General features: G+C 36.1%; 1 protein-coding gene and 1 pseudogene across 2 annotated transcripts in view; one reads left to right on the top strand and one right to left on the bottom strand.

Annotated features, from left to right (window-relative positions):
* LOC107863717 (cell division protein FtsZ) overlaps positions 1-2789 on the bottom strand; it is an 18942-nt gene extending 16153 nt beyond the window's left edge. The window contains exon 1 of one of the 2 annotated variants that reach the window (XM_047408178.1): positions 2404-2789. Coding sequence is in view for 1 of the 2 variants with exons in the window: in XM_047408179.1 (XP_047264135.1) it covers positions 2404-2652 (249 nt within the window). In the remaining variant the exon portion in view is untranslated. The remainder of the gene's footprint in view (positions 1-2403) is intronic. The other variant, XM_047408179.1, reaches the window with a different exon arrangement.
* A 2810-nt stretch (positions 2790-5599) lies between these two features.
* Positions 5600-13753, top strand: part of LOC124896690 — a 31222-nt pseudogene continuing 23068 nt past the window's right edge.

The raw sequence follows: 13753 nt of genomic DNA, 5'->3' as shown, positions 1-13753 counted from the left end.
ATTGTGTTCTTGTTTATACTTCAACTAGAGTTCAAGTATAAACAAGAACACAATGAAGTATATCAAATACCCTCAACACAAGATCAAAATGACCTTTCCAAGAGGTGTATTTTATTCTTTCAGAAAGTAGATGAAACAGAAATGAATAAGGCCAAGTCGTCCGAATTCACGAAGTTTCCTTAAGAAAATAATTCCCCTCACTGTACCCGAGGTTGTGGAATTTTTCCTCCCAAGATAAAATGGCCAAACAGACCAATTGTAGCGGTACCTCAAACAATTGAAGTATCTTCGAATGCACAGAACGTTTTGATTGATCACACAGAGTAATTTGTAAGAAAGGAAATATTTTGTATTCTGAAAATTTTTGTATGTAAACCTGTGGATGAAAACAGGTTTATATAGCCACAAGATGCCTCTTCTGAAAAGTGGCAAAAGTTCATCTAAAAGGTGTAACCTTCTGAAAATTCATGTCCATTCGTCCAAAAAGTGTGACTGTTCTGAACAGGCATGCCATTTCAAGAATAAGTGTATCAGTTCATTGAAACAATGTATCAGTTTACTGAAAAATGCATCAGTTCACCAAAACAGTGCATTAGTTCACCAAAACAGTGGCACCAGCTCGATGAAGTATTGCATCAGTTTGAACTTCTGTATGTATGTATAAATGGAGTACCAAAACCAAAAAATATTTTACTGCATTTTTTGTATTTTTGGATTAGATTTCTGTCTGGATTTCTTTATTTCAGTCAAATAAACTTTGTCCAAAAAGATAGATCTCATCGATCGATCATTTGCGAAATCCAAATCCAAATCTGAAGCCGAGCTGAGCGAGCCATCTCTTATTTCTTGCCTCACTTACCATGTGGAGTAAGTGTTCTTATTATAAACACTCCAAAGTTCCCTTCTCCCATCAATGTAGGAGAGTTAGTGAACTTTCCAATTTGGAGTACACTTTCTAAATTGGGTGTCTCCTTTCCTCCACCATTTTCCATTTTCCATTTTTCATTCACACTTCATACACACTTTGAACCCAACAGGGCTATCACACTGTAACTATCTTGCTACTCCTTTTGCTTAAGTTTTTTCAACAGGACTTATGTATAGAAAAGAACAAAAAGATGAGAGTATATGTTTAGCTTTACCAAAAAAAAAAAGCTCCAAAAGAGAGCTTGTGAAGAAAAAAAATTTCTACAGAAAGACAAAAAGGTGCAAACCAAATCCACGAGTTAGAAGCTCTCCAATTTGAATTGAATTTTCAGCTGTAGACTGCAACAATGCTTGAGTATCCGTGTTTATAGCATAGAAGTCAATGCCCTATTATTGGACATGAAACGTTGAGATTTATCATGTCAAATGAAGATGTTAACAGTTGAATATACATTATATTTTTTTTCTAGAACTGGGGTACTTTAGCGCTTGGTTGAATTTGTTATGGCGGCGGATTAACTAGAAAGGGGACAGATCAAGCAGCCAATAAAAGTGATTTCTAGATTTTCTTCCTAGCCCACGAGTTTGTATAACTCATACAATGAGAATACAACATATGATAGTATAATTTGAATGCAAAGAGCACAACCGTGTTGTTGAGTATCCCATATCGGAAGAGAAAAAGGTCCTTGGTGGGTCCTTGGTCTCCTTATATGGCTTGGGCAATCCTCCTCCTCATGAGCTAGCTTTTGACGTTGAGTTAGGTCCAAGGTTCATTTCTTTATCATAGTATCAGAGCCAGACTCATTCCAAATATTTGTTCACCGATGGTGGGCCCTCATATATATCGTCCACGCTCCAGTTAGCTTAGGCGTGCGGGGGAGTGTTAAGTATCCCACATCGAAAGAGGAAAGGGTCCTTGGTCTCCTTATATAGCTTGGGCAATCCTCCTCCTCATGAGCTAGCTTTTGGGTGAGAGTTAGGCCCAAAATCAATTTTAACACGTGTGATCTCTGGAAAAGGCATTATATGACCCTCATAATTCTGATCTATACTAAAGCATCTTTCACTTCAGAAAATTCAAATCTGGTTACCATCTCTCTCCCTCTTTTTTTTAAAAAAGCAGCTCGGTTAAGAAAGCATCTTGCCTTTGCAGGGTCTGAGGAAGGGGCACACCCCGAGGAGCGTGATATAGACAATTTAACCATACCATCTTCATTACGTAAAAAAACAAATCTCAAGGCGATTGAAGGAAAACAGTAAAAACAATTTAAAAGGACAAATTTAGATTACCACTAAGAAAAATGGCCAGGAAATCAATTAAGTATCTGCACGATCCATTAAATAATTTAATAAAACAAGCAACTCAAAGACACTTTTTATTTATTATATGGATTGCAGAGAGAGAGGGATGAAAGCAATCAGAACTAGGAAACGCAAAAATGAAAAATATTGAAACTGAAAAACAAATCCCACCTGTAACCCGGTGCCGATCATACGGTTAACAGCATTGTTGCCGCTGCCACCGACGCCGACAACCTTAATCTTGCAGATTTCTTTGCGGGCAAGGAGCTGGAGATTCTGAACCGTTGTCGTTTGCAGAGGTTTTTCTGGAGAACATTGTATTCCAGCGAAAGAAGAGAGAGTGCTATGGTAAAATCCCAAAGAATTGGAAGAAGAAGAAGACAGTACATGTGGTGTGTTTGAGAATCCTAAAATGGCCATTGATGCAACTATGTACTAGTATCTTTTGCTTTTCTTCTTTTTGATTTAATGATTTTGAGTTTTGGCCTTTCGGGTGAGGACATTGTTGATGGTTTGATTTGTTTATGTTTTTACCTCAAACCAACGGTTTACTACAAATCAACCCAATCATATTTTTTGAGTTTTTAATCACTAAATTACAAATTATTTTAGGTATAAGATATAATAATTTCTAAATAATTAATTTCAGACAGATACTTTTAAAATTAATTATTTTCGGTTAATTTGTTCACAACCAAATAATCTTCGGGTTGTTCGGACATAATCATATAATTTGAAATTATGTTATTTTGAAATTAAAAATTTATCTCAATATATAATTTAAAATTTTTAAATTATATTGTTTTCATAAACATAAAGCACATAATTCATGAAATTATTAGAATTTCTCTAACTCTTGCATATGATCATGAAATGGTTGCCAAGGTTGTGCTATTTTGGAGATAGTATGTGATTTATTTTTTAACTCGGTAAAATTCAAATATTTCATTTACCTTATTATATTTTTTATTGAATGTTGCATTATTTTAATTGAAATTTCACCCTAATATTTTTATTAAGTGTTTGAGAAAAGCAGTGGTAAGATCAACTCATACCATCGCTTTCGAAAATGATCATCGACGACATTGCTAAGTAAATATAGAGTATTTTATAAGGACAACTACATGGTTAGCAAAAATAAAATTTTAAATACTCCATTTAATTTAAGTTTCAATTAATTATAATCTATTACCTATCTTACCAATTAAATACATTAATAACCTATCTCTTCTTTATTTTCTCTCTTTTTCTATCTTCTATTTCTCTCTTCTTCTTTTTTTCCAATTTTTTCCCTTTTTTCCTTTAGTTTCCTTTTTTTTTATTTTCATTTTTTACTTGTTTTTTATTGTTTTTTTTTCTTTTTCATTTTTTTCTTCTATGTTTTTTTCTTTTTCCTTTACATTCGTTTTTTCATATAATGTAAGTGCGAATTATATAGAATATAAATAATGGTGCAAACAATCAAATACATGTACAAATATAAACTATAAAATACAAATACAAATACGAACTATAAAATACAAATCCAAATTGAACACATACATGAGATTGTGTTTGCACCATTTCTAAATCTTTTTTTTTTCCAATGAAAATAGAATACAAATACAAATAAAATGAAAACATAAAATACAAATACAATATGTAGTCGACGATAAAATACATATACAAACTAATTCTTAAAATACAATTGCAAAATATATAAAACGTAAATGATAGTGCAAACTATAAAATATATATACAAATATGAACTATAAAATATAAATACAAATGTGAACTATAAAATGCAAATACAAATAGGGACTATAAAATATGAATATAAATAAACTATAAAATACAAATACAAGTACAATTATATTAAGGAGTACAAAAATATAAATATTAGGGCGAATACAAGTGCAATAAGCGATTGTGGTATTTTCATTATCATAAAAAATAGAAAAAAAGAAGAAAAACAAAAATGAGAAAAAAAAAGAGAAAAGTTAGAGATAGAAGAGAAAAAAAGTAAAGAAAGAATCGAAAAAATAATAAAAATACATAAAAAGAAAAAGAAAAAAAGAATGAAAAAAGAGAAAGGGAAAAAGAAAAAAAAATGATGGTAAATACAAATACAATGAGCGCTTAAGATATTTCCGTCATCATTCATGACTTGTACTCGACGTAGTCATATTTTTTAAAAACACGAAAAGATATAAAATATAAAAAAAGAAAAAAAAAGTAGACACTAGAGATTAAAGAGAGAAAAAATGGAAAAAAATAAAGACTAGAGATATAAAAGAGAGAAAACAAGAGAAAAACAATATTACTAATTGAAATTTTGAAAATCAGGCTAAAGACACTCTGTCCCTACTCGCTCTATACTTGCTGCATCTTGTGTGATGGTTAAGTATCAAATTCAAACATGTGAGCTGGTGTCAGGTCTTAAGGTGACCTATAGTAGTTAGAGTAAAACTTAAAAGGCCAAAACAGCTGAGGAATTTTTAAACTTGATCTGATTTGTAAAGTGGATATTTTTATTTATACATTTATTATTTGGACTCTTGAACTCATTTAAAATTAATTTTTTAAACCTTATTTGCTTATGTGGCATTAATTTGATGATTTGACAAAATGCGTGTATTACACGCCCATTTCAGCATGTGAAGGTCAATTTTTTGCCTTTAATTTTTTTTTTTAATAATTGAAATTTAAAAAATAAAAAATAGAAAACCCCATTTCTTCATTAAATCCCTTACCCTCTCATTCCCCAACCCTCCCTTGCCTGCACCAGCGCCGGCATTCCCCATCCCTCTTCCCCCATCTCCTCTCCCCACCCCCGCACCAACCCCTCTCCCCGTCCACCCCCGCACAACCATAGCAAATTCATGTGAAGCCGTTAGCTAAGACAACTTAAATGGGGCCACGTAAGCCTCTATTACTGCAACGTTCATTTAATTAAGTTGCTTAATGGTGTGTTTAGTTACTAAATATGATTAAACAACTCCAGCTTGAGAAAACTCAGCTTTTGTGGCGTTTGCAAAACTCTCTACAAACTTCTTTAAAATTATACTCCATTTCATTTTAATTGATCTTTTTATAAAAATATTTATTTTAATTTATATATCTTTTAATAAAATTAAATACTATTTTTATTATTAAATAATTAAATAAATATATATATTTAATTTATATTTTTAAAATATAATTAATAAATTTAATTTAATAAAATAAATCCTTAATAAATATTTAGGTTAGTCAAGTCTCCAACTATTTTAAAAATGGAGGGAGTACTTAATTATAACCTCTCTCTTCTTCCTCGTTCTGTCAAAGCCAAATATTGTTCACATTCCCGAGAAAATCTTGACACTTTCTCCGGCTATTCTCGTCGGCAATGTGGAATCTCCAGTCTCTCATATGCTAGTTATTGTCCTCACTTGCTTCTCCATCACAATAATTGCTGCTCAAAGTGCTAACAATGCAACCACTAAATGGCTAACACTTAACGGTACTTTACTTCTTTGAGTCAGAATTGGAAACTTTTCACTTACTTCAAGTTTGGAGTTCTCTTTTTGTTTCTTTTGTCAACTTTGAGTCAGTTGAAGACTTTTTAGGAGAGCATCAAAGTTTGGATATATATTCAGTAAATTGAGAATTTTTTCAATCAACTTCTGAAGTTCGCTCTAGTAGTCTAGATTTTTTGGTGTTATGATAGTTGATATGTGTCACGACCCAAACCGGGGCCCTGGCCATGACGAGAGCATTCCCGAACCCGAAGGCCCGGAACGCCCTCTGTCTATCTGGTAATCATGTACATAATTCATATGATCAAAGTAATACGGATTAGACACAATAATACGGAAACATGGTCAACAATTTAAAACAGTTAAAGGCCTGAAAACATGCCCAACAATATTTAATAAACACCTGCAACAGTCTGTGAAATATCTACTGACATACTATCTGAATAACTGGGACAAGGCCCCCAGCAGACCAAAAACCATACTGAAATATATACCTAAATGACTAGGCCTTCCAAAGCAAAGGAGGCTCACCAACTGAACTCTGAGACAACCATATCTGTAGACTCTACTGAGGATCTGGACCCCTAGATTGTGCCTCAGTACCTGAGAGGAAGGGGGATCAGCACAATTGTACTGGCACGCAAAGCAATCCAAAATAGAGTAATTGAACATATATATATATATATATATATATATATATAATAAGTGAGAGCAAATTTTCATCAAACATTATGTATAAAACAATTTCTGAAACACATGGGCATCTTCTGAAAATATGTAACCTGACTGTAAATCTCAAACTCTGATCTGTGTATTACTTCTGAGCTAGGTGGTATCCCCTACAAGTCTGATATTTTACAGGGATATGGAATCCGCCAATGACTCAGCGGGGAAGACTCCAACCTGAGTATGCCGCAATGGTTGGAGTTCCTGAATCTCATACACCACACGACACTTAAGTCAGCCTATAATACTATACCCAGGTCGGCAAACCACGGTTTTAGGCAATGAGTTGCTTGAACTCAATCCCTCTTCAGGGAACCACCTAACATCTCTGTATGCTCATTTTTAACCTTTTTGTATATGCAACATTCTGAATGTCTAAAATCATGATAGTCTGAAATGTTTATTTGTCTGAGTCTGATATGGCATTGGTCTGAATTGGTATCATCATACCAAGACTTGCAAGTCATGATTTCTGAGCCATAATACATTAAGCTAAATCTTTCATTTAAAGCATAATTTAGACCACCAAAAACATACAACTGATGTAGAAGATTTCGCGTTCTGAAACTCAAGTCAAAATCATGTAAGAACTTCATCAACATATGGTGGTCTAGTGCCTTTAGCAAATCCATGCACTCTTTCATTACATGCATTATAAATATTAAACATTCATGCTAGATTCCCTCTTTAGTGATTTAAAACCACCTTTAAATCATAACAAGAGTTCAATCATTTCATATAGAGCTTTTCAAGGATGCATTGCAAAACAATTCATATGCTATGAGAAATCTGAAAAATTCATAATAAGAGGGAATTCACCAAAAATCATGCTCTCAATAAGAATTCATTCTTAAATACATGGTTTCATACATTCATATTCTCAAATCACTTTGAAGAAGGTCAAAAGACCAAAACAATGATGTTAAAACATTTAATACATGAATATATACATAGATTCAAAAATCCCATTCTAAAACATGATTTTTCTATGCCCATGAGAATTTAGGAAAACCCCGCGTACCTCTATTTTGAAAAATAATGGGTGTTTCTTGAAGCCTATGGATTGGGGATTCCGAATCTCTAATCAATTTTGAAAACCAATAGTTGAATCATGATTTATTTGGGTTTTTAGTTTGAAACTCTTGGGAGTGTTCTTGAGAATTTTTAGATGAATGTGGATGTATTTTGGAGAATTGGGGACTGAATTTCGTGTTTATGGCTGAATAAGGGTGGGAAAAGGACCATTTTGCCCCAAAAATGGAGTGTTTAAGTCACTTGAAACCATAAGATATGCGCCGCATATGATATCACATATATTTACATAGGCGCCGCATATAATATCGCCTATATTTACATAGGCGCCGCATATGATATCGCCTATATTTACACAGGCGCCGCATATGATGTCACCTATATTTATATAGGTGCCGCATATGCTATCATATATGCTTTCCAGTGGCCATGTGCGATTGGTTAGGCGACATATTCTACTTTGAAAGGCCATAACTTTTTGCTCGGGTGCCGGATTTTAGCAAAATTGGTATCGTTGGAAAGCTAACTCAAAAACCTATAATTTTACTCATAGTAGGCTCTCTAATTCGACATATACAAAGAGTCATGGTCGATAGAAGTTGACACAAATTATAATGTCCACTTAAACTTAATCGATCGAAGTAGTTTTCAACTCGTCCTTGAGTCAAAGGACTTCTATGGTCTAAATTCAAGCTTGAATAGATTCATATACTACGCAAATAATTAACATGCCATATTAGCATGAGATTTATGGCTTCGGGATTATCAACGCATCAGAATCATGGTCTATATTATATCCCGAAATGCGGGGTGTTACATTATCCCCCCCTTAGGATCATTCATCCCCAAATGATGATGCGGGACACAGAAAGATAAGATAGGAATAGTACCTTCTGTCTCATCATCCATCGAAGTAAACAAATTGGGATATCTAATTCTCATGTCATCTTCTGATTCCTAAGTTGCTTCTTCAACTTTTTGATTCCTCCAAAATACCTTCACTGAGGCTATCTCTTTGCTCCTCAACTTTCGAACTTGGCAATCTAAAATTTCAACGGGCTCTTCTTCGTAAGACAAGGAATCTGTCACTTTAATATCCTCTACTGGCAATACTAAAGAATGATCTCCAATGCATTTCTTCAACATGGATACATGGAATACCGGATGAACGAAACCCAAACTTGCAGGCAATTTTAGCTCAGAAGCAACTGCAGCAATCTCAGAGCTCATAAGCAATTGCACTAATCTTTCTCAGAATCCGATGTGGCCCTATATAGCAAGGGCTTAATTTACCCCTTTTTCCAAACTGCATAACTCCTTTCATAGAAGAAACCTTGAGAAACACCCAATCACCAACTTCAAACTCTAATTCTCTTCTCTGAACATCGGGATAGGACTTCTGACGACTCTGAGCAGTCTTGAGTCATTCTCTAATGATCTTCACTTTCTCCATCGCCTGATGAACAAGATCAGGCCCATACAACTGATTCTCACCCACTTCATATCATCCTATCGGAGACCTACATCTCTTCCTATACAAAGCCTCAAAAGGAGCCATCTTGATGCTGGCATGGTAACTATTATTGTAAGCAAATTAATCAGTGGCAGGTGATCTACCCAACTACCTTTGAAAGCAATGACACATGCCCTTAACATATCCTCAAGGGTCTGAGTGGTACGCTCAGCTTGCCCATCCGTCTGAGGGTGGAAAGCTGTGATCAAATTTACTTGTGTACCTAAACCCTTCTGAAAAAATCTTCAGAACTGAGATGAAAACTGTGTACCTCTATCGGATATAATGGACACTGGTGACACATGCAACCAAACTATCTCCTCAATGTAAATCTTAGCATAACCCTCTCCCGAATAATTAGTCCTCACAGGCAAAAAGTGGGCTGACTTTGTCAGCCAATCTACAATCACCCATATAGAATCATACTGGTTTTGGGATCTCGAAAGTCCTGTAATGAAGTCCATGTTTATCATCTCCCACTTCCATTAAGGCAGGGCTATCTCTTGGGAAGTACCACCTGGCCTCATGTGTTCTACCTTCACTTGTTGACAGTTCAAACACTTGGACACGAAATCGGCTACATCACGTTTCATGTTATTCCACCAACATAAGGTTTTCAGATCTGGTACATCTTAGTAGAGCCTGGGTGAACGACATACCTCGAAGTGTGCACCTCATCAAGGATTCTTTCCTGTAGTCCGTCAATGTTCGGAATGCACAACCTACCCTAAAATATCAGAATACCATCACCACTAATTTCAAACGACATAACCTTTTATTGACCCACATATTTCTTGATTTGCATCAAGATGGGATCTTCATCCTGCTTCTCCTTAACTTCAGTACAAAGGGATGACTTAGCTAACTCATGAACAATTACCCCTCCATCTTTGAAAGCTAAGAGTTGCACTCTCAGATTTGCAAGGAGGAGAATATCCTTCACCATCTCTTTCTTTTCTTCTTCTACATAAGAAAGGCTGCCCATAGAGAACCTGCTGAGGGCGTCGGCTACAACATTTTCCTTTCCCGGATGGTAATGCAGGCTCATATCATATTCTTTTAGAAGCTCCATCCAGCGCCTCTACCTGAGGTTTAATTCTTTCTGCGAGAAAACATACTGCAGACTCTTATGGTCAATGAAGATATCAACGTGAACACCGTACAAGTAGTGCTGCCAAATCTTAAGTGTAAACACTACGGTCGCTAACTCCAAATCATGGGTGGGGTAGTTCCGCTCGTGCACCTTCAACTGCCTAGATGCATAAGCCACTACCTTACCATACTGCATCAACACACAACCAAGTCCCACACGGGACGCATCACAGTATACCACAAAGCCATCTACACCCTCGGGAAGGGTCAAAACAGGAGCAATGGTCAGTTTGTCTTTCAACTTCTCAAAACTATTCTCACACAAATCAGACCACACAAACTTTACCTTTTTCTGAGTCAATTTAGTGAGTAGAGCAACTATGGAAAAAAAACTCTCTACGAACCTTCTGTAATAACCTGCCAAACCCAAGAAGCTCCAAATATCGGTTAGAGTCGTGGGTCTGGGCTATTTTCTCACTGCTTCAACTTTCTGGGGATTCACTCTTATCCCATTACTGGATACAACAATCCCTAAAAAGGCAATAACATCTAACCAGAATTCATACTTAGAAAATTTGGCATACAGCTGATGATCCTTAAGGGTCTGAAGAATAATTTGGAGGTGATTGACGTGATCCTCTTTACTCTTAGAATATATCAGAATATCATTAATAAATACAATGAAGAACAAGTCAAGAAACTAACGTAATACTCTATTCATAAGATCCATGAAGGCTGCAGAGGAGTTAGTCAACCCGAAGGACATGACTAGAAATTTGTAGTGACCATATCGGGTTCGGAAGACTGTTTGGGTATGTCTGACTCCCTAACCTTCAAATGATGATAACCCGAACGAAGGTCTATTTTTGAAAAACACTTGGCACCCTGAAGTTGGTAAAAAAGATCGTCAATCCTAGGAAGAGGATATTTATTTTTAATCGTGACCTTATTCAGCTAACGGTAGTCTATGCACATACGAAGGGAACCATCTTTCTTTTGTACGAAAATTATAGGCGCGCCCCAAGGAGACACACTGGGGCATATAAAACCCTTATCTAGGAGATCTTCTAACTGTTCTTTCAACTCTTTTAGTTCTGTAGGAGCCATTCTATATGGCGGAATGGAAATAGGATGAGTGTCTGAAAACATATCAATACTAAACTCAATCTCCCTATCAGGTGGTATTCTTAGGAGATCATTTAGAAAGACTTCTGGGAATTATTTTACTACAGGAATTGATTGAAGAGGAAGACTCTAGGCATTGGAGTCCTTAACTCAGATAAGGTGGTACAAGAAACCTTTAGAAATAAGTTTGCAGGCTCTGAGACAGGATATAAAGTGCCCTCTGGGTGCTAAAGGATGTCCTTCCCACTCTATCACTGGTTCATTTGGGAAAGAAAAAGTGACCCTTCGAGTCCTACAATCTAATGTGGCATAGCATGAATGGAGACAATCCATTCCCAAGATAGCATCAAAAGCAACCATATCTAACTCTATGAGATCTGCTAACGTATCTCGGCTACCAACAGTCATAACACAACCCTTGTATACCCTCCTAGAAATAATAGAATCCCCCACCAGGGTGAAAATAGAAAAGGGTTCAAAAATCACACTGGGCTCAAACCCAAAATCAACAACCACATAACGGGTCACATAGGATAAAGTAGACCCGGGATCAAGTGACACATAAACATCACGGGAAAAGATTTGTAACGTACCGATAATAACATCTGGGGAAGATTCCACCTCCTGGCGGTTGGTCAAAGCATGTAACCGGTTACGACTGTTCCCAGTAGCTGATGTGACTCTCTTCTGAGGTGGGGGTGGTGTCGAAGAATTTACCTGAGACTTTGCATCACCAACATTCTTTCTAGCAGATGGATATTCCCTCTGAAAGTGACCTGACTGACCACATGAATAACACACTAACGAGACCAACTGACACCTTCTCGAATGATTTCTACCACAAGTTTCACACCGCAGAAAAGTACGATGCTGCTGAGCCACACTACCCTGTGACTGAGTATCCTGAGCTCTGGATCCATGGTTAGTCTGAAAACTTGAGATCGTCTGTCTGCTGGTGGTCGGGGTACTGGGGTGCTGGAAGTATACTATGCATTACCACAATTCTTCTTTTTCTGCCATTTATTTCCCCACTTACCGCCCTAAGGCTGACTGTGACTCTGGTCGGCTGATCTGGATCTTTTTGCTTGTCTTTCCATCTCCCTAGCTTCAGAGATCTTCTTCTTTTTCTCTTCTACCTGCTGCATATGAATGTTCAGCCTAGAAAAGTCTAACTCCTTATTCAACATTGCCCCCTGGAACTCAAGCACCAGGTTATCAGAAAGGCCGAATGCAAATTTCCTCATTCGGGCTCTCATATTACTAGTCAACTCTGGTGCATAGCGAGCTAGTTTATTAAACTTCAAAGTGTACTCGTGGACACTCATACTGTCCTGCTTCAGATTCATAAACCTCTATTTCAGAAAATAATGGGTACTTCTTGAAGCCTGTGGATTGGGGATTCCGAATCTCTAATCAATTTTGAAAACCCACGGTTGAATCTTGATTTATTTGGGTTCTTAGTTTGAAACCCTTAGGAGTGTTCTTGAGAATTTTTAGATGAATGTGGATGTATTTTGGAGAATTGGGGACTGAATTTCGTGTTTATGGATGAATAAGGGTGGGAAAAAGACCATTTGCCCCAAAAATGGAGTGTTTAAGTCACTTGAAACCATAAGATATGCGCCACATATGATATCACATATATTTACATAGGCGCCGCATATAATATCGCCTATATTTATATAGGTACCGCATATGATATCACCTATATTTACATAGGCACCGCATATGCTATCGTATATGCTTTCCAGTGGCCATGTGCGATTGGTTAGGCAATGCATTCTACTTTGAAAGGCCATAACTTCTTGCTCGGGTGCCGAATTTTAGCAAAATTGGTATCATTGGAAAGCTAACTCGAAAACCTATCATTTTACACATAGTAGGCTCTCTAATTTGACATATACAAAGAGTCATGGTCGATAGAAGTTGACAAAAATTATAATGTCCACTTAATCGATCGAAGTAGTTTTCAACTCGTCCTTGAGTCAAAGGACATCTATGGTCTAAATTCAAGCTTGAATGGATTCACATACTACGCAAATAATTAACATCCCATATTGGCATAGGATTTATGACTTCAGAATTATCAACGCATTGGAATCATGGTTTATATTGTATCCTGAAATGCGGGGCGTTACAATATGCATGCAAAGAAGTTAGATGAGTTATTCATTTAAAGTAATGTGAATGTACACTAGGGCCACGTGTTTTCCTTTTAACTTTTTTGCCGGTAATGGTTTTTGAGTGATTAAGAAGCTTGAAATTGTTTCACTGTAATTAAGAATCACATTTGAATATTAGTAACTATTTAACTTTAAAATATCAATTTTACCCTTAGATGAGTTATAGACATCACTTACTTTAGACCATAAATTTGCAGTCAAGGGTGTGGCTTATTTGTCAATGAAGTGGGTTGAGAATCGAGTTGTAAGATTCAAATCACAGCAAAGACAAAAAATCATTGGGTTATTCTTCCCATCCGTGTCCTGTCCTTTCTGGTGGGAGGTGAAAAAATTTCAAAGGTCTTCCCATATTC

The sequence above is a fragment of the Capsicum annuum genome, chromosome 3 (genome assembly GCF_002878395.1).
Source record: "Capsicum annuum cultivar UCD-10X-F1 chromosome 3, UCD10Xv1.1, whole genome shotgun sequence".
Taxonomy (NCBI): domain Eukaryota; kingdom Viridiplantae; phylum Streptophyta; class Magnoliopsida; order Solanales; family Solanaceae; genus Capsicum; species Capsicum annuum.
This window is presented reverse-complemented; position numbering and strand designations above follow the sequence as displayed.